Below are 21,793 nucleotides of genomic sequence, written 5' to 3'. Positions count from 1 at the left end.
TCCCCTGGCTTCTAGTTGCTAATTATCATCTCTCAAGGCACCTGTCCCCCTCCCCCATCTTGTTTGTCTGGCAAGCATCTCAGCCTCTCTCTCATTACTGAGTCCCTGGCTGTTTCCCAGAAGAGGGAAGACTCCCTCTGGCACTGGAAGGACAGCCTGTACCCCCTGATGTGGCAGATCTTAATTCAGTCCTGTAACAGTATGTTTATCCACAATGATCCGTTTGTTCCAAATTAGATTTCGCCAGGCACCCCTTCCCTGCATTTGACTTGAGTCTATACTTTCTTGCTACAGCTCCAATGCTTTACTCTCCTGAGGAGAGGCTGTTAGGCAAAAAAGGACCCTTTTAAACCCTGTATAAATTAGTGTCAGTCATAAAATTCACCCACAGAATTTCTCAGGAATCTACAAGTCAAGAGAGGTGAGAAGAATCATTAGCTAAGTGTGCTCTTCTGATGGGGTCCATCAGGATTTCACTCCAGGGTCTGTACATCCTGACTATGACAGGGAAGGAGTTCTCCAAGCAGACCTAGGGGGAAAAATTAATAGTCAAAGACCCCATGGACCTGTTATTCCCATGTCTGGTTATAAATCCAGAATATTGAAATACTGAAACTTGTTCATAAAGGAAGTGCATTTTATTAATTTTGCTGAGAAGTTGCCCTCAGTATTGTTAACTGTACCTGATTTGAAATTTCACTTTTAGATGAGATTCAGAAATATGAATCCGACTTCACGCTCCTCTAAAAGTAAATGGCACCTCAATTCAAAACAATGCCAGAAATGTTCATCTTAGGTCACCCACAGGAAGCCTTGGGTGCCCAGTAACAATTACATTTACATTTTTGGTGTTGTGTTGGGATCAAGGGAAAGACTAAGTTATACCTGCTGAGTGTCCTCTGTCTTGCCCCACTCTCTGCCCAGATCAGACGCTCTTGTTTTCTCAGCTCTGCACCTCTGTCTTCTTTTTTGCAGTGCTTCTATAGCTGAACCCTCCAGGCCAACCACCTACATATCCTCTTCACCTTCACAAATCTGCATTTCTCTGGAGGAGGGAAAACAAGTGTGCCTTCTCCTTTCCAGGCATGAAGGTGACAGGGAGCTCAAGAGAGACCAGAGACACAATATTCTTTCTACTTCTGGTGAGCATTCTGGGCATTTTGTTTAAAGGGTCAAGAGATTGACCTTTGACATAGAAAACAAACCTGTGGTTACCAAAGGGGAAAGGGCGGGAGGAGGGATAAATTAGGAGTTTGGGATGAACATATACACACTACTATATATAAAATAGATAACCAACAAGGATCTACAGTAGAGCACAGGGAATTATACTCAATATCTTGTAATAACCTATAAAGGAAAAGAATCTGAAAAAGAATATATATATGTATGTGTGTGTGTAAAACTGAGTCACTTTGCTGTACACCTGAAACTAACACGACATTGTAAATCCAATATTCTTCAATTTTTTTAAAAAAGAGAGACTGACCTTTAATCAATAACAGTAATATAAATGCCTAATTTTATTGAGTGTTTACTGTATGTCAGACACTGTGCCAAGCACTTTCTGTGCATTTTATCCTCACAACAGCTCTGGGTAGGAGGCATTCATTGACTACCTCTTTCACGTGGGGAAACTGAGGTTGGACACACTGTAACTTGCTCAGGCATGGAATTTGAAACCGGGGAGTCTGGCCCCTGTTTCCAGCCTCTATGCTATAGCAGGGAAAGGAATAGAAGAGGTACCGTCCCTGAGTTTTGCCACTTTGTGGTTGTGCAGTTTCTCAAGGGAGACGAGCCTCCATCATCCTGTGTAGGATTTACTCAGTACAAACTAAAAATGCCTCCTGGATTAATCCGGCAGCCCGCACCTTACCATACGCCTCCTCTTCTGCAATCAGTCCCTGTCTGTTCAGGGAATGTTAACTCAGGTTATTATTAGCTGAGGAATAATTATGAATATGTATATAATTCATGTATGTAAATGTATTAATACCCTTTTCCTACCCTGAATCTTGTCTAAAGTGTTACCATGAAGGGACATTTTTATTTCTACAACCTAAACTCTTAAGACAGAATAGAGTTTTGTTTGTTTGGATTTAGCATAAATCCTTAGTACAATCGAGATTGGAGGTGGGGTTTTTTTGTTGTTGTTGTTAAGAGAAGTGTTTGTACCTCATCTACAAAAGAGATGCCACCAACCCCTTTGTCAGTGGAGTGCTTTTCTAGACTATCTTCCTGGTGCCTTTTTGGATCAATGACATGCGTGTAAGATGGCCAGGCTGAGCCGGGGTTGCAGAAATGCTTTTGGAATAATGCAAAACTAACTGCCCTCCGTATGGCCCAAATGGAAGACCTTGGCTGCATTGGCATTTTTCTCTAAGGGAGGTAATTGTCCAAAGACAAATGCCCACACTGACAAAACCCTAGAACAACAGTAACAAATAAGAGCTGACCTCTATTTGAAGCTTTCTATGGGTCAGATGCTATGCTAAGCAAATTACACACATTAAGTGGTTGCTATAGATTTGAGTACACTATTATGCCCACTTAACAGATGAGGAAACTGAGGTAACAGGTAGTAAAATAGTAGAGACAAGATTAAAGCCCAGAGTTTTTCAGTCCTCTGACTCACTATGAGACTCAGCCAAGTGACAACATCCCAGGTGCTCCAGGGTCCTGGCAGGCAACTAACTTAAAGAAGTGAGGTCAGCCGCTGCAAAACAACAGGGAGCGAAGGGGCTCGAACAAATGGAGAGAGCATCGTCTAGCCAAGGAGGAGCTTCCACTCACCTCAGGCAGGCGTGTGGGCCAGGGTGCCAGGTCTTTTGATTTGTCCAGAGCGGCCAAGAAAGCTGGAGTTCAGTAAGAAATCTCCCAGTTTTTGAATGCCGGCACCTAATTTTATAAAGGCACTCTCCATGCCAACAGCCTACACCCGCAGCTCGTGCGGAGCCCACACGTGGCCATCTCCTTCCTCCACTGCACTGACTCCGCGCACAGTATCCCCGTTGCAAAGGATTTGCTCTCAGATATTGACCTTCTGTATGGAAGTGCTCCTGGCTACTGGGCTCGAATTCTCTGCTCAACTTTATGAGTGCATGCTGTTGAAGAACGGAGAAAGATGAGGTGAACATGCCTACTTCCGTGTCCCATACTGCAGTTTATTCAGCTTGAGTGCCAACTGCACCTTCGAGCTCTCCTGCATCCTCTCTGCTGGGATCAGTGTCTTCTTGGCCTGAGTTCTCGTGAGGCTTTGTACTGCACTCGGTTGCGTTCTATCTCCCTTTTACCTGGTACATTTCTCCTTTCTCCCAATTACATAGTCAGCCTCTTGGGACAAGTCCAAAGTCTTACTAATTACCCTACTCTTCCCATCTTCGCCCAAGCCCAATCTCAGTGTTTAATAGGTTTACCTTTCAAATATTTACTACATTCGCTCTAAAAATTGCAGTACAGGGAGGCTTGTCTTTGTATTCTTATTAATTAAGAGACAGGTTCAGTTGCTTTAATAAAGAACTAAAAATAGTTAATTTGCCTCTTTAAACCTGTTTTCTCTTCTGTTAAATGTGAATAATTACCAGACCTACAAGAATCACTTAATAGCTATAGATAGCTTAGCACAGCGCCTGATGCACAGACGGCACTCAGGAGAGGTCAGTTCTTGTCACAGCTTTCACAGACTGCACTCAGGATTTAATACAGTGGAGCTATGACTTACTAAACAGCATATGGGGTCTCACTGCAGGGGGTCCTCACATCATGGACTGAGATCCTGAGGAACTCATGGAAGGTCTCTTCCAAATTAAGACAAGTTAGGGTTCCACATACTCGTTCCTTGTCAACTGTAATTGTTTGCTTGAACCTGGTAACTACTACTTTCCTTCTTCACAGAAATTTTACAAATCTAAATGATGAATGTGCTAATTACTGTCTGTCATGGGCTGAATTTCCATCCCCCTCCTCAAAATTCACGTGTTGAGGCCCTAACCTCCAGTACTTCAGAGTGGGATTGTGTTTAAAGATAGGGCCTTTAAAATGGTAATTAAGGTTAAACAAGGTCATATGGGCGGGTCCTAATTCATTCTGACTGTTCTTATAAGCACAGGGAGTTTGGAGACGCAAAGAGGCACCAGGGATGGGCATGAAGAGAGAAAGGGCCATCTGAAGACACAGGAAGGAGATGGCCATCTACGAGCCAAGGAGAGAGGCCTCAGGAGGAACCTAACTTGCTGACACCTTGATCTTGGACTTCCAGCCTCCAGAACTGTGAGAAAATGAATTTCTGTTGTGCGGTGGTCCCCAGCCTTTTTGGCACCAGGGACGGGTTTCGTGGAAGACACTTTTTCCACGGAGGTGGGGCGGGAGGGTTCAGGCGTGATGCGAGTGGTGGGGAGAGGCAGATGAAGCTCCACCGCTCACCTCCTGCCGTGCGGCCCAGTTCCTAACAGGCCGTGCACTGGTAGTGGCCCGGCGGTTGGGGACCCCTGCTGTTGTGCACACTACCCAGTCTGTGATACTTTGTTATGGCAGCCCTGGCAAACTAATACATGCTTCTTCCCTTGGACCTTTGCCTCTTTTCAGTCATGTAACTCCAGAAAATAGGAAATGGGCATCTGCTTAAAGTAAGTGGGAGAAAAATGCACTTTGGGAGAAAGAGCATGTTTGCCTAAAAACTCTCTCTCCTGGCCTAGTGTTTGGGGGATTTTCTGATGAAGGTGTGTATGGCAGATCTTGTCCATGTCCTGCCCATGTCCCCTTGGGTCTCATCGCTGTAGCACACGCCAGCCAGACGTTAAACGGCCAGCATCACATCTGTGTGTGTGGAGGTTTTTTCCTGATTCCTGAAACCTACCCTGTCAGTGCTCAGTGTAGAATGGAAGTCCTGGAGAACTGATGCCCAATGACCCATGGTAACTGGAGTATAACTACCCCAACTCCCTCACACTCAAACAGGGTAACTCTTATAACTCTACATTGGCTTCCAGAGTTCTGCAGCAGTATTAAGCTCCAGATTAAAATATCAAGTATTAATCTTTCTCGATAATGCACCTTTTCTTGGCTTCCTTCCTATCCCTGTTGAAGTTCTCCATCCTTCCATTGCTGTTCCTGGGAGCATCTCCCAAGCAAACTACTTGCTCTAGAACTCTTATTTCAGGGTGTGATTCTGGGGGGACCAGAACTAGGGCAACCTGCTTTCTGGCTACCTGTGTGTGCATATGAAACGTCCATATTTAAAGATGCTGCTACGGTTTCTAATTTAACAGTATGACACACTGCATTGCATTCTTTCCGTGGCAAGATGGTAAGTGGTCCATCAGCTGGTGAACCCTGGAGCCTCTCTTTGCAGGGAGGGGTGCTCTACAGTCCTGCCTGTGGAAAAGGTTTTGCTTCAAATTCACCACTCTGCATTTTTTTTTTTTTCATAAGCACAAAAGCCCAGTCCTTTCAGTGCTTATTGCATTGGATTAGCCTGTGCTCTTGCATCACATCTCCATGTTGGGTAGGTGTGTTTGCATCAGTGTAGAATGATTTTAATAACTTGTCTTGTGCCTGAGCCACATATTTCCTTATGGGGCTGCTGTAACAACTGCTGTGAAGTTTTCTTTGTCCATGGGGGTGTGGCAGGGGGGTTTGCTTCTGAATAGGAGTCCAAGAGACTGTGAGAGAAACAGACTTCTTAGGAACAATGCAAGCTGCCCTGTGTGTGCAGTAAAGCTTCTGCTAAGGACCACTGACCCTAAGCCTGCGTTACTCTCAGGCTGATGGAGTGCAGTCAGAGGTTGAGGTCTTCTCAGTGCTTACTCAGAACAATGCTAAGGACACTCCACACTAAGTAACTTTCAGCCTTCCAGGCTCCCTTAACCATCTGAAAACTATTTACAGCAAGACCTGCAGTTCTGGAATGAGGATGGCTCTGGGACAAGGCTCTAGATGAGCTCGTTAACAAGGCCTCACCTGACCATGTGTGTAAGCTCTGCAGCTGTTTTGCCAGCAGGATCACTTATCTTTGCCGCAATAGGAAAGGTTCTGTCACAGAAGCTATTTCTCTGTTGCATCTTTTGTGAATCTTTTTCTACTAGTGCGTTAATCCTAAGAAGTATTGCTGGCTTAAAGGATTTATATGAAACGTTCAGGGGTCCACCACTGTAGCGTTTAATCACCTTCATTGCCACATGGTCTTCAGCTCAGGGCTAAAGGCCAGAACCACAGTTTTAAAGAGCTGTGGCTGACTCACTCCTCGCATCTCAGCCAAATTATTTACCTTCTGCTCATTTACTGGTAAAAAGGAAAGAATAAAAGTGTGTGGTACTCTATTATTTTCCATCTAATTATTTAGAAAAGCCTCCCCTGTGAATTGATTAAAGTATTATATGGAGGGAAGTTTTCAAATAGGCTCTGGGTAAATCTACAAACTCCTATAAATCCACCCATTACCTCTAAATGGACTTCCTTTGAAGTAGGTCATTCTGTAAATTATGAGGACCTTAATCCTGTCTTTAGTTTAAACATGTTTTGCAGGAAAATTTCTCCTAGCAACCTGTTGGGGTATTAGTTTGGCCCTGGTGCAAACGGAGTTAGCATTGAACTGGGAAGCACAAAATCCCTTGTTTGGTTTCCCAGAATTTTTCCTAAAATTTAAAAATATTTTCTGTGTTTCTTTTGTTTTAGTAACGGCAAGTGAGTTTATTGGACTGAAGATTCCACATTGTTTTATTATCGTAGACAAAGGCATTGAGCACCCAAACTGTTTGGGGCAGGTCATCAAAAGCAGCTCTCACCCCTGCCTGAATCCCCTTTCACCTTCCATTCCCCACATCATCATCTTGTTGGGTTTTGCTTCAATATGTTCATCTCTTCCTTTCCTCTCCACTCTGCTTAGACTTCTTCAGCCTCAGCTGTCATCACCTCAACTGGGTGTCCCTGTGATACCTCCAAGTCTGCCTCCTTGATCTTAATTCCAGATATTCTAGGCAACTCTGCCTCCTGTATCTTGGCTAATTATCCCCAAGCATGCTTCCACCATGTCCGTCCCCAGCTAAGAAACATACTGTGCTCCCTGTGGATTACCACACACCTTCCAATGTACTCCGCGTGACTTTCGAGGCCCTCCACATTCTAGCCTGTCCCTAACAGCCCAGCGTGCTCTTATTTTCCATTACTCAAGACGTTTTGCTTTTTCCTGTCACCGGGAACAAGCCATGATCATTTCCAGGGCCAGTGCGTATGGGTGTGCAGCTTGTGTATAGCCCCTTGGCATTGGGCATCATGCAGAGCTGGTCATTTCAACTTCCATGATTTTCTTTCTTCCCGCTGCTTGGCTGTCTAAATCCTTCTCATCCTTCAACGTGTCCCTGAGCCATGATGTCTTCCTTAACTCTGCCAGTTCTCACTGATCTCCTCTTCCTTTGAAGTTCTGCAAGTCTTATAAGCTCTTCCCCCCAAAAAAGTTCTTAATAAGAGCTCCCCTACCACAGAGGGCAAGAACCCCCAATTATTCATCTTTCCATCTGAGAACACAGTAGGGCTTAGTGACTATTGAATAGTTTTCTCTTTTTTCAAATGTGATTGTTTTAACTCTCCCAGCTATTCTCTGAGCTCCTTGAGGGAATGAAGGCTGTCATCCACATCTGTAGCGCACACGGTGCTGAGCGCAGGATTGATGTTCTATAAATATTGGTTGTCTGATTCCTGGGCATGATCTATAATTAAGCCAGAAAGAGAAAAGAACATCAAATGTTGATATGCTTCTTAGAGCAAAATCAGCATCACCTCTAGTTGGAGTCCAGAGATATGTGATGTGAACCAAAAGTGTGTGATCTTCAAGCAGTAGGCCCATTTCAGGAAGTTGTCCAAATTGTCCAGAGAGAAGAAATGAATTAATCATTTTTGTCACCAACAACAATAAAGTAGATTTCAAGCAAGGCAGCTTCAATTATTTCAAATACTGAGTAGCTATTCAAGGTTATTAATATTGCAAACTGAAAGGCAGAAACACTAGAAATGCAACATTTCTGCCCTATTGTTAGAGGCTGAAATTTTATGAGGATTACCTGTTGTCATGGCAGAAAATTATTCTAAATACATATCCAACAGTAACTCTGAAGAGTCTTAAATTCTCTAGTAAATGCTCCAGAAAACAGCCACAAAATTCTGTCATCCCATCTGTCTTTTTCTTCTTATGGAGGATTTGTGCTGCCTTAGAAAGACAAATGCAAAATTGAAACAGAAAGCAAAGTAGCCTCCTGTAAATAAATGCCTTCTTTACTATCTTCTCCTCTAGCATTTTCCCTGTCATATCTGATCTTGTGATGATTGGCACTTCTTCTTTGGGGGTATCTGTAGGATTTGAGCATCAACAGGATTGTCAGATTTCCACTTGTTTTGCCCTTTCCCAGACTGCCCTCAATCCCTCCAAAAACTTCTTTGCCAGCAGATACTGGTCTACCTGACAAACACCAGCGTGGAGTGTTAACTTATGTTCATTTTCAGGCTTATATCTTGTAGTGGTGGTGGTAGGGTGCTGGAGGGTGATCCACTTGCACTAGATAGGGGCCCACGGAAGAAGGAGCAACCCTTTAAATCGTAGTGGAATTCATAATTAATGCTGCAAATGTAAATGGGGCAGCTTATATCTGTCTTCATTTCTGGTCTATACACGCTCACATTTAGGGAGCTAGGCTCAGCCCAAGCGTCATGGGTCTTAGGAGTTTTTGTTATTAGATTACCTACTTGGAAAATATGATGAAGCCTATGTCTCTTTCATCAGAGAAGTACACAGGCATTCTTCATATGATTTCAGGAAGTTCCCAGACCTTCTAAAATCTATGTAGCCCAGATTGAAGAGAGTAATAAAGATACTTTCTAACACACCTGTACTCCTGACTGTGCCTGCATTGTTCTAGGTACTTTACACTTAATATCTCATGTATTCCCCACAATAATCTAACGAGGCAGGTCCTATGATTTTCCTCATTTTGCAAATGATGGAACTGAGGCCAAAGACATAGCCCATTCACCTTTCCACAATGCTTCCAAGTCTTCCCTATGATTTCATGGACTCTTGACTACATTTCTTCTTCTCTTCTAATGTCTGCGCCCTAAATAGAGATCTAAAAAGAATCTTGTCCGTACAACTTGAGAAAAACTATTAAGACTTTACAAATATTAACGCCTGTTGATCCTCTGAGTCTCCCTTGTAAATAAATATGAAATTCTGTTGTTACTATTGTGAATGGTATCTGAGAACATGTTTCAAATCTACATATTTGAAAAGTGAAACGATATCAGTTTTGATCTGAAATCATAAAACTACAGTTCCGTGTAATGCCCATCATTGCAGAGAACAGCTCTGTAAGTGATGGGGAATTCACACAGTATTTGGAAGGAATGGCATTAGTCCTCAGAAAGTTTACAGCCAAAGAGGAGCCAGGGGGAACAAATATGCACATAACCCAGTGGACCACGACCAAAACTGGCTCATCCTGAATCAACTGGAGAACAGAGTCAGATTCTCTCAGCCTTGACAATGCAGGTTTTGACATTTCATCAGGCATAATCAGAAACTTTATGACTAACAGCTTTTCCTAGTTCTAAATCAATAGACCTAAAAGAGCACCTGCAGATAAAAGGTTTAGTGAGCAGCTCTGCTAATAGCAGTTGTGAATTTTTACCCCTTCAAGCATTTCTTCCTCAAGCCCTCTTTTCCCTCCTAAGGGACCAGGTCGGAGGGAGAGAATCAGAGGAGTGTCACATTTTAATTTCCTAAGAAAGTTCTTCATTGCTGCTCTTATCAACATTACCTCTTTTAAGTAGGTTTATTTAGAAATAAAGATTGATATGTCAAGTGTTTCTCTCTATCCGGGCTTGATACAAAGCTTTAGATTAGAAAAACAAATTGGGGGGATTGCCTAGAACACATTCACAAAGTTTGTGTGCTTGAACATAGAATAGACAGGATTTATTAATGACAACAACACATATATATTTCACTCTTTGCTAGGTGTTTTCATAGGCATTATTTACTTTAGCCTTTATTACCATCCCACAGACTAGGTTTTATTATCCCCTGTTTTACAGATGACGAAACAGGCTCAAAGAGGTGAAGTGCTTGGTGAAGGTCGCAGAGCTAATAAATCAAGAAATGTGGGACATGACCTAGGTTTTCTGATTGCACTTTCAGTGTTTGTTTTATTCCCCCATAGCTGTATTCAGAGTAGAAAGGATGAGGAAGTTATGTTTCGGGTGTTGGCAGTAAAGAAGGTGCTTCGGGAATAACCTGTGTAAAGATTTGGGGTTTGCCTAGAGAGGGGATTATGTGGGAAAAGTTGATGAAGATCATATCTAGACCATTGTTTGTTCACCAGGTCACGCGGCTTCCTTGGGCCTCACCTGGGATTGATCAACAGCAGCTCCAGCCACATAGAGAGCTGTGATTTAAGAGGTACCTCATTGGGTTAGAGTCTGCATGTAGATCCTGTCTAATCTTCTCAGCAACCTGGTAGTATTAGTATTACACAGAACATATCATGGAGGCTCAGAGAAGTCAAGTAATTTAAGGCCATGTAACTAGAAGGTGGAAAAATCTGGGTTTAAACTCAGGCCCATCTGGTTGCAAAGCACCGGTCTCCCCATTCCACCACCCAGGTCCCTCTAGTAGCCACCTTTGTGGAAATCACTAGTTCCGTGTCAGGATGAAAGTGGTATTACTTCAGCAAAGGTAGCTGGGAAGTGGGCAAGGCAGAAAGCTTTTTTAGCCTGTTCACATCTCCGTCCTTTCTTACTATCAGAGATAAATTTTTTTCTAACCATGCCCTATAATAACCGTTCTCAAGTTCCTTGGTCTTGGGACCCCTTTACACTTTTAAATTATTGAGCTTTTGTTTTCTGTGGGTCATGTCTATGGATACTTACTGTATTAAAATTGAAAAGTGCAAAAATTTTAAAATATTTATTAATTCATTTAATAATAAACTGATTATATGTTAATAGAAATATGTTTTTATGAAAAATAACTTCTCCAAAACAAAACAAAGTTAGTGAAAAGAATGGCATTGTTTATATTTTTGTTAATTTCCTTGATGTTTGGCTTAGAAGGAGCTGCTGGAGTGCCTTATCTGTTCCTGCATTCCGTTTGTTGCAACATCACATGTCCGTAGCCTCTGGAAAACACCAGTGTATCCTCATGAGAAAATGAGAACAAAAAAGACAAATAATATTTTAGCATTATTAAGAAAATAGTTTCTACCATATGGAACCCCTGCGAGGGTGTTGAGGATCCCCAGAGGTCCCCAGACCACACTTTGAGAATTGCTGCCTTATGTAACCACTTCAGCATTCACTAGGGCCAGTGAAAAAAGTGAATGTTTGGGTTGGATGGAAACTTACAGGTCACTGAATCCAATCATGCATCTGATAAAACGAAATTCCATGAAGCCTGGTGTAAGCCCCCTATTTTGCAAGGGTAAGGACTACATTAGGTTCAAAATGGACTTTAAGTGGATAGAAAAGCCTTTATTATGTTGAGAAGAAATTTTACTCTGTGGTCTCCATCTTCAGTCTTAACTCTGTATAGAATGAGTCCAATTTCTCTTCTGTGTATTCAAGGTATATGAAAACAATGACCTTGTTGTCCCTTGAGTGCTGTCATCTTCTTTAAGCTAAAGAGCTTCTTTATATTTAAGAACTTAGGAGACATTCCTGCTCTGAGTGTTCTCTAGCCCCATATCTGTATCTTCTCACCAAGATCTTTGAATACCAATTTGAACTCATACAATGTTGCCAGAATGCTCTAAGGCAGATTTTCTCACTGCTTACTCTGTACTTAGCTTGTGTCAATGCTACAGATGCTTCAAATTAACAAACAGGAAGAAACATAATGTCAAAGGTCTCTGTCTTCTGGTTGGGTATGACCTTTGATACCCTGTTTGCTTTCCCACTCCCTTCTGCCGTCCTGGTCCAGGCTCTGCTTTCTCCAAGGCATCATTTCATCTCTCCCTTCCCTTTCACCCCTACGGGACGGCAGTGCTCTAGGTGCAGTGCTTTAAGGTTTGCAAACAGCTTTATAAGCGTCACCTCATTTAATTAGCACAGAGACTCTTCACAGAATGCATGGATGCAAGTATTATAAGGAAAACACAGAAGTTTCCATTAACCCGATTTTATAGATTACCAAGTTAATACTTCATGCCTGGGATTCTGTAACCTGCTTTGCTGGCTGCCCAGCTTTCAACGTCTCCCTATTTTAAAGCACTCTACATACTGATGCTAAAATCATCTTCCTTCCCTGCTGATCTGAACATGCCACCATCTGGAGGCCATTTATAGCCTCCCATCACCCTTGGGATAATGTATTTTCCTGTGACCTTTGAGACTCTGCATCTGCTAAGACCTCTGGCTTGCTTTCCTCAACCTAGGATGACAGTGTTTGGCTAATCACAGCTTTGTTCATTCATTTGTTCATCCAGCATTCATTCATGCAGGCATTTTTTAACTTAGCATCTACAGTGTGCTAGGCACTGCAATAGACACTAGAGGGGAATACAAAAATGAATCATCTCTGCCCTCCAGGGTTTTATAACCTCATCTAGGTCTTACACGCAAACATTTAATTCAAATACAAGACTAACTGTGATAAGAGAGGCTGTGAAAGTAGATTCACAGTAGTAGGTATACTCTGGGGTTTACCTGAGGAAGGATTAATCCCAATGGGCAGAGCAGAGAAGGCTTCTGGGAGGAGATATTGTTTGACCTGTGAAAGGATGAGTAGACTTCCATAGCAGAGTAGGGAGGATGGGACAAGACTGGCTTGGCTTTCTTGCTGTCTGTTGGTCAAGTTATTTCTCTTATTGCCTTCTTGCTCTGTCTTCTTGGGTATTTTTTTGCACCAGTGTCCTAAATACCCAAGGGCCTGGAAAACTTGCACACCTGACTTAAAAAAAAGAAAATTCCAGGTTGATAACAGTAAATGGCCTATAAAAAGGCATGAATAGAAGGATTTTGTTTCAAGATTATGAGTGTAAGGAATAGAGGACAAACTTATAAGGAGGAGCATCCACCCTTATCAGCCAGTCTCTGGCTGGAGCCACCAATGCTAATAGTGTAAGAAAAAATGTACCATCCCTGAGGGAAATGTTTGCATGACGCATAGTGTGTGATGTACTACACAAATAATAGCACAGTATCACACAGGTTTGTCATGAACCATCTGACGGCTGATAGCTCTATTTATGACGCTTGAACACTAAAATGAGTAAGGCTTAACATTTTTAGGTTTGAAACATGTTTCATTATTTTGCTACATTTCTCTTGCCTGCATATTCATTCCATAAGAAAACAAAAATAACGTTAGTGTCAAGTACACAGTTATACGTGCTATTCTCAGCAGAGGCGGTATGCACTGTATTGGGTTTCTAGTGCAAACTCTGCCTCTGACCTCCCACTGCTCACCCTTAGTCCTTGGGAAGGTCTGATTCAATCCGTTTTGATCATTACATATTAAAGTGTTGGCAGGCTTGAATAGAGGGGCGAAATTGTATTTAGATTTTCCATTTCAGAGAGCTGGTAAAGCAATGCAAAACATCTTAAATAGAGGAAAAATTAAAACAAGAGATGTTGGGAAGGGTTGGACACCAAGGAGGACTGATAGCTATGGTGTTAGGAGACTCTTTAGCATGACATACATTGTGTACATTTATCGGGAGATACGTAGGTACACAGGGAGGGGAAAAACACAAGGGAAAAAACCCAGCTAACAGATGCTTTCCTTGGCGTTCTTTTTTTTTTTAAATTAATTAATTAATTTATTTATTGGCTGTGTTGGGTCTTCGTTGCTGCACATGGGCTTTCTCTAGTTGTGGCGAGCGGGGGCTACTCTTCGTTGCAGTGCACGGGCTTCTCATTGCAGTGGCTTCTCTTGTTTTGGAGCACGAGCTCTAGGCGCGTGGGCTTCAGTAGTTGTGGCACATGGGCTCAGTAGTTGTGGCTCGTGCGCTCTAGAGCACAGGCTCAGTAGTTGTGGCACACGGGCTTAGTTGCTCCGTGGCATGTGGGATCTTCCCAGACCAGGGCTTGAACCCGTGTCACCTGCATTAGTAGGCGGATTCTTAACCACTGCGCCACCAGGAAAGTCTCTCCTTGGCGTTCTTGATAATCACATGGGATCACAGAAATTAAAGGGGGAAAACCGAGGTGAGTCACTGCTTCAAATTTCATACAAGTAGAAATGGAAAGACACATGCTGTGTGTTCTCCAAGGGCCCAGCGTAGCAAGGGGTTGTGTCTCTGCTCCCTTCTGTCCTCTGAGCACTGCAGTCCAGTTCCACCCTTTACTGTCAGATATTTGGTCCCCAACATAGTTATCTCTCCATTCTTTTCTCTTGAGCTCCAGCTCACCCTCTGCTCTTGCTGGTCAGATTTTCACTGGGGTGCCTTCTAGTTTAGTTAGTTTAACTGCTATGTAAAACGAAAATCCCCAAAACCAGCTCCCCCTACTTCCTGACTTCTCTAAATCCAGAGCCATTTTTTTAATTGAATTTTTTTGAATAGGTAATATTAAAAAAAAATTTTAATTATGCTTGAAAAACACCTCCCTTCTTTCCTTTCTCATGTAGCCAAGTCTGACCACTTGCAAAGAAACTTCACGTTTCTTCCCACACATACAAATATAAGTATAAATCTCCCTTTATTTATTTATTTGAATTCATAAGGGAGTATGTTCTTCACACTTTTCTGAGCCATATGTTTTGGTCATCTATTGTTGTGTAACAAATACCTCTAAACTGAGTGTCTTAAAACAATTTGCTGCTAACTCTCATAGTTCGGTGTGTTGATTGGGCTCAGCTGCGGAGTTCTTGCTTTGGCTTCTCCCCGTGGCTGCAGTCAGATGTTAGCTAGCACAGGGGTCACATGAAGGCGTGGCTAGACCGGAGGTTCCAAATGGCTTACAAATGGCTGCCAATGGATGCTGGTTGTTGGATGGGAGCTCAGTTGCCAGAGCACTTCTATCTAGACTCTCCAGACGGCTTGGGCTTCTCACAGGAAGCTGGGCTCTGAGTGGGAGCATCCCAAGAGCCAGCGTCCCAAGAGAGTAGGAAGTGAAATCTACCAGGTCAGTTAGGGGCTACCTACAGAACAGGCACTGTTACCTCTGCTGGATTCTACTGGCCAAAGTAGTCATAGGGCCAGCCCAGGTTCAAGGAGATGGAGAAATAAATCCTGTTTTCTTCATGGGGGAGTGGCAAGATTGTACTGCAGAAGATCGTAGGGATAGGAGACGCTGTGTTGGTCATCTTTGTAAAATACAATCTGTATCACCACCTGAAGTACTTTTCTACTCCTCCTAACATGCGTCCAAGTCCTGAGGAGCTTTCTTTTATAATCTCTGACATCTAACCTCTCTCTGTTTCCACTGACCCCACTCATTCAAACCCTCATCCCTTTGTAGCTAGGTGAAAGTCAGAGTTATCTTCCTGGTCTCCCATTGCCCCTCACTGCAAATAGCCAATAAAGCTTGTGTTTTCTTACCATATGTATTTCCATAAACTTTAACTTTGATGATGTCATTCTCCTAAGTAAAAATCAGCTCTCAGGTTTTGTTTGACCTGTGCAATGTTGGCATACATAGGATTTGCTTTTTTGTTTTAACTTCCAACATTGCAAAATCAGGAGAGTTTATGTAAAAATCCAGATTAAGCTCCTTTTGAAAAACTGGGTCCTTATATGTGGTAAAATTCAGTTCTTCAACTAATATGTTCTAGATACTGAACAAAAGGAAAAAGACTTTCAAGCCCTTGTGGGACTTATATTCTTGTTGTGGGGAGGCAGACAACAGAGAAAATCGATAAGTAAAATACATAGAATGTTGGATGGCAACATTGGAGGGCTAGGAAAGAGAGCAGGAAAGGGGCAGATGGGAAGGGCTACAATTTAAAATCACATGGTCATGGATGGCCTCACTGAAATGGAGACATTTCAGTTAAAAAAAGCTTAAGGAGTAGAGGAAGGGTAACACTGAATTCTAGAACTATGCTTTCTAATAGAGTAGCCCAAAGCCATAAGTGGCTCTCTCAATTTATATTAATTAAAATTAAATAAAATGTAAAATTCAGTTTTTCAGGCACACTAGTCACATTTCAGGTGCTCAAAAGCCACATATGAGTAGTGGCTACAAAGCAGATACAGAACATTTCCACCATTGCAGAAAGTTCTACTGGACAGCATTTCAGAGGAAGTGTATTCCATGCAGAGGGTACAGCAAGTACAAAGGTCCTGGGGTGGGGTATTGCTTGATTTGAGCTAAATAGTGGCATGGCTCTTCTGCTTACACATTCCTGCTATTCCCTAGTGCCTGTCTTATACCATGGCTATATGGTAATTGTCATTTAGCAGCTTACCCCAAGCCAACTTTCCAAAGGTCCTGTTGACACTGAGTTTTAGAACTTTGGTCAATACCATAGAATCTATGGGATAAAGTCCAAACTCCCTGGTCTTGCATTGAGAAGCACTGTGAAAGAGTGTGAAGACCAAGGATCTGGCCTAGGAGTCAGAACACATGTGTTCTATTTTAGAGCAGAGGAGGTTCATGGTGTGATTCAAAGGGTATTATCAGGGGTGATATGGCACAAGCATCCCCTAATCAGAGTGATAACTGACCACAAGTGTCCTGGAGGGCCTCTACTGGACCAGGACTAAAGGTCTAGTGGACCTTTAGTTGGTGTTTCAGGAGGGAGTTTAGAGTATGGAGTATGACATAGGGGCTCAAGGCAATGCCGAACTACCAGTGGAAGCAGAAGTATTTCAACATTATATAAGCTGGTATCCTCATATGGTACATACAAATGGGATTTCAGCCTTCAATATATGAGATAGGTATTTGGAAATTGTAATGGATGATAGAGTTTATTGTAGGGCCCTTTCCAGTAAACACACACAGCTTTAGGTGACAGGATTTAAGGCCTTCTCCAGTGTGTCACCAGCATCCATTCTGATATTTTCTCCTTCTTCTCTATCACATGATCCCTCTCTCCCACCAGTGTGACACATTCAGTGCCCAATATGTTCTGTGTCCTACCACCTTGGTGTTTTTCTCATGTCTTTCCTTCTTACTCAAAGGACCGGCACCCTTCTTTCTGCCTGGTTGAAGCTTCTGGACTCAGCTTGAAGGCACAGCTCAAGCTCCCTTCACTGACTTTTGCCTGTCCCAGACCAGAAGGATTTCCTCGCTCCTGTGGCCCTCAATGCTCATTATTCACACTCACTTGGCAATTACCAAGAGTACAAGGCAATATCTTTGTTATTTTATATGTGTATCTAGTCCTGGGCCAAGTTTTAAGTTTCTTGAAGGCAGAGGTCACAGGTCATTCTTCTTTTTTCCTTATGTGGCCATATTTCCGTATATATTTGCCAAGCGTCTACCTTGTGAGGGCTGAGGGTACAACCAAGGGCCCTGATCTCCTGTAATTCTCATTTGTCAGTTTTATTTTTTTTAACGTGAATAAGCTTACTCAATTCTTACAACTCTTAGGCAAAGATAGGGACCCCAGTGTCCTACTGATAAGGAGTAAAAGCGCTGGCTGGCCCTTGTTGAAGACAGATTGATCTGGGAGGTGAAGTTTCACAGCTATCTGGACATTAAGGCCCTGCTGGAATAGTTTCACTCCCAGGGCTCCACTATTCCTACCTCCTGGAATGGTGTAAACAATGATTCACACCACAGTAGGCCTTTACGCTTTACCAAGCACATTCGTCATACGCATCAGGCTTTTAGGGAAGGTCAGGTTCCAACTTGTTAGCAGAGATTCACCTCCAGGTCACCAGACTTGAACCTATTTTGCTAAACACCTAGCATAACGAACGAACAAAAGTCTTCTCCCCTTAGCCTTTAATGATGAATGTGTCAAAGAGGGGACGGCGGGGGGGGGGCAATTCTACCTCACTGGTGTTTGACTTGTAGCAGAATACAGAGCCTATTTTGAAGTTCTCTGGCAAAAACCATTTTTGGGAATAGCGATTACGATTTTGAGCCAGGCTGTGATGGGAACGGGGAAAAAAACCATTGCGCACACGGGGTGTGGTTGGTGTGCTCCAGACTTCCCAGCTCGCTTGGTCGAAGTTCAACGCTGGCAGAGAGGAAAAGGGGGTGAAGCGGGACTTTTCAGACTAAAGGGAGTTGGGGGATGGGCCGGGAAGCTGAGTGGGTTTGGTGCTGGATTCCGGGGATCCCGCACCTGTGGAAGAGACGGCGCCCAAGGTCCGAGGAGCGGCTGCCGGGGTCCAGGTCCACGGGCGTCCAGGTCCGCGGGCTGAGGTGTGCCGCTGGAGAGGGCGGGGCGGGGCGGGGCGGGGCGGGGCCAGGCGCACCTGGGCGGGGAGGGGAGGTGCGCGGGGCTGAGCCTGGCGGGGGCCGCGGCGCGCGCCAATGGGCAGCGGCGGTCTACGCGCCCCGCGCCCGAGCCGCAGTCGCGCCCTCTCACTGCCTAGCGAAGGCTTGGACAGCGCGCGGAGGCGAGCGCGGTGGAGAGGGGCCTTCGGCGCCGCAGCCGCAGCCGCCTTCAGGGCATGAGGATGGCCGTGGGCTCCGTCAAGATGCAGCCGCCGTGCGAGAGTCCGGCCCTGGCCGCGGCGGCGGCGGTGGCGGCGGCAGACGGCGCCTTTCGCCGCAGCCCCAGCGCCCGCGAGCCGGAGCGCGAGCCGCTGCAGTTGCCGCCGCGGCCGCGGCTGCGGGACCTTCCCGCGCTGCTGCGGAGCGGCCTCACTCTGCGGAGGAAGCGCAGCGCCGCCGGGGGCCGGGTGAGTGGCCGGGTCCTGCCGGCCGGGATGGGCGTGGGCGGCGCGCACGTGGAGCCCGCGCCCACCCTCGCGGGCGACCGAGGCGGGCGTCTGGAAGTTGGGGAGGTTCCGGGAGGGGTCCCCTTGTGAGAGACTGGGCAGAAGAGGGACCCGGGACGGTGGGGTCGTGGGGTTCCCCCAGGGGAGCGAAGGTTTGCCCTTCCCCCAGATGCACCTGACTTAACCCAAGCGCACCTGGATTCAGGCTGCGGGAACGTGAGCATCGCCGGAAGAAGGGCTGTTTGCCTGTCCCCAGAGGGGGAGCTGCAGGTGTCCGGTGCCTAACAGTCGGCCAGCCCTTTCCCGACAGGGAGCCTCAGGCCCCATGAGTGGGATCTCCGTTTTCAGGGGGCATGAGACGTGTGCGCTGGTGTTGGGACGCCTCGTTGCAAGCTTTGGCATCGGCACTGGCTCTGGCCGACGCTACGGACGAGGGGGAGACCTCGGAGTTGGAAGCTCCGGGGCGAGCTTTAGCTCCCAGGTTCCCGAGTCGCCAGCACTTAGTACTCGGCGACTCCCTCAGAATCTTAAATATTGACTTCCTGCTGGTGTGTTCGATAGGATTTCCTGGTGGAGGACGGTGCCTCATTGGGTTCTAAGGGCATCTAATGGCCCGAGCAGGTCAGACGTGTTTTGCGGTCAAGAGAAGCGGGGCGGCCTGGGGTCTTTCATAAGTCACCCAGCAGGCCCTGCCGGAGCCTCTGGCCACGGGGCTGACTTGTCAGGTGTCCCTGCTCACCGGAGCCTTGGGCACCTTTTGGTGGGTTTTACTGAGCTTTTAAAAATTTGCCATCCTTAAGGAGACTTGACCGAGAAGCTACCACAGTGTAGATTTTTTGGACTGTAAGTTAAAAAAGAAGTCTTGGTTGTCTGCCTTAAAAGATCTTACTGGGGGATTTTCAGCTCTTGCAAGATAAGTTTGTGGAAACTTGAGAGTTAGGGAGAAACACTGGGTTTGGTATGGACTCATCTGGTCAGGGAGGGGTCTGAACTGATGGAGGTCTTCGGCCTTTCTAGGCTGTGTTCCTACTTTCCTAAGAATTTTTCTTCCCGCGTAGGGATGACTGTACATGATCTACCTCAGAAGGATGTTTTGAGGATTAGCTGAGTGTAATAGGACATCTTTAGGTCCATGACCAGGGGAGTTTAGGAATTACCCACAAATGACCTTAACGTGTGGCGTACAGGATCGCCTGCAAAGAAAGCCAGGAAATGTGTCCCAGAGATGTGATAACTAAATAAACACAAGAACCAGAGTTATAGACCTTGCAGGCGTCTAGGGAAAAGTAGGTCAAATCATGTTCCTATTATCCTTGACAGTTACTTTTTCATGGCACAGAGTACTGAAGATGTGAGGGCAGCCAGGCAATCTGTGAGCAGAATTGCTGAGGGTTTCTTTATAAATAGATCTAGAGTGTTCATCTGCATAGAGGCTTCTGTTTCCCTTGCCTGGGATGATGTTGTGGTGGACCTTGCCTAGATACATATTTACTTAATTATTCTGAATGCAGTTACTTCAAATAATGTATACTTTATTGGCCCTTCTTTAGTTCTAATACTGTATGACTTCTCTTTGGGACTTTCCAAACACATTTCATAAGTGCATGGCCAGTTTTTTTATTGGAGGAAGATTGTCAAATTTTCCAATATTGGAAGCCCGTAATTTTCAACTTTTTTCCCCTCCTTTGGCTCTGGAACCACCTTTGTGTTTTTGCAACCTTCCCATCAAAGGAGTTGGAAAGGGTTTGAAAGAAAGAGAAAAATAAGTGAAATATGTACCCGTATTAGTTTGTTCAGGCTGCTATAACAAAATACCATTGGCTGGGTGGCTTAAACAACAGAAACATATTTTCTCACAGTTTTGGAGGCTGAGAAGTCCAAGATCAAGGTGCCAGCAGATTTGGTTTCTGGTGAGAACTCTCTTCCTGGCCTGTAGACAGCCACCTTCTTGCTGTGTTCTGACATGACCATTCCTTGGTGCACGTGGAGGGAGAGAGATCTCTCTCTCTTTCCCTTTTCCTTTTTGTTTTTTAAATTGAAATATAGTTGACATACTATATTATGTTGGTTTCAGGTGTATTACATAGTGATTTGATGTTTGCATACGTAACAAAATGATCACCACAAGTCTAGTTACCGTCTGTCTCCGTACAAAGTTATTGCAGTATTATCGACCATATTCCTTATGCTGTATATGACATTCCCATGGCTTATTTATTTTATAACTGGAGGTTTGTACCTCTTCATCTTGTTCACCTATTTTGCTGCCCCCTCACCCATGACCATCTGTTTATTCTCTGTATCTTTGAGCCTATTTTCATTTTGTTTGTTTTTTAGATTCCACATATGAGCTCATACAGTATATGTCTTTCTCTAACTTATTTCACTTCACAGAATACCCTCTAGATCCATCCATATTGTCACACATGGCAAAATTTCATTTTTTTTTTAATGGCTGAGCAATCTTTCATTATATGTATATGCGCCATCTTCTTTATCCATTCATCTATCAGTGGACACTTAGCTTGTTTCCATATCTTGGCTATTGTAAATAATGCAGCAGTGAATGTAGGGGCACATGTACCTTTTCCAATTAATGCTTTTGTTTACTTTGGGTAAATACCCAGATGTGAAATTGCTGGATCATGTGGTAGTTCTATTTTTAATTTTTTGAGGGACCTCCATACTGTTTTCCATATTGGCGGTGCCAATTATAACCTTAACCAACAGGGCAGAAGAGTTCCCTTTTCTTCATATCCTCACCAACACTTCTTGTTTGTTGTCTTTTTGATGACAGTCATTCTGACAGATGTGAGGTAATATCTTATTGTGGTTTTGAATTGCATTTCCCTGATGGTTAGTGATGTTGAGCATCTTTTCATGTGCCTGTTGGCCATCTGCATGTCCTCTTTAGAAAAACGTCTCTTCAGGTCCTTTTTTGTTTTTGTTTTTGCGGTACGCGGGCC

The 21,793-nt window shown here is 44.3% G+C and overlaps 1 protein-coding gene and 1 long non-coding RNA gene across 6 annotated transcripts in view; one reads left to right on the top strand and one right to left on the bottom strand.

Annotated features, from left to right (window-relative positions):
- Positions 1 to 9,350: 9,350 nt before the first annotated feature.
- LOC149748429 (uncharacterized) lies at positions 9,351 to 19,381 on the bottom strand. Its single transcript, XR_016394364.1, has 3 exons — positions 19,023 to 19,381; positions 12,688 to 12,927; positions 9,351 to 11,162 (listed from the first exon to the last, which is right to left on the bottom strand). It is a non-coding gene; the product is annotated as an uncharacterized LOC149748429 (long non-coding RNA).
- Positions 18,411 to 21,793, top strand: part of RAPGEF5 (Rap guanine nucleotide exchange factor 5) — a 219,965-nt gene continuing 216,582 nt past the window's right edge. For 4 of the 5 annotated variants that reach the window (XM_089917710.1, XM_089917709.1, XM_089917712.1 and 1 more), the window contains exon 1: positions 18,411 to 18,788. In XM_089917710.1, the coding sequence (XP_089773836.1) occupies positions 18,558 to 18,788 (231 nt within the window). In that variant the 5' untranslated portion in view covers positions 18,411 to 18,557. The remainder of the gene's footprint in view (positions 18,789 to 21,793) is intronic. The other variant, XM_022587925.3, reaches the window with a different exon arrangement.

Source organism: Delphinapterus leucas, chromosome 9 (genome assembly GCF_059928025.1).
Source record: "Delphinapterus leucas isolate spDelLeu-1000000601 "Yukka" chromosome 9, BTC_Dleu_Yukka2, whole genome shotgun sequence".
Classification (NCBI taxonomy): Eukaryota; Metazoa; Chordata; class Mammalia; order Artiodactyla; family Monodontidae; genus Delphinapterus; species Delphinapterus leucas.
This window is presented reverse-complemented; position numbering and strand designations above follow the sequence as displayed.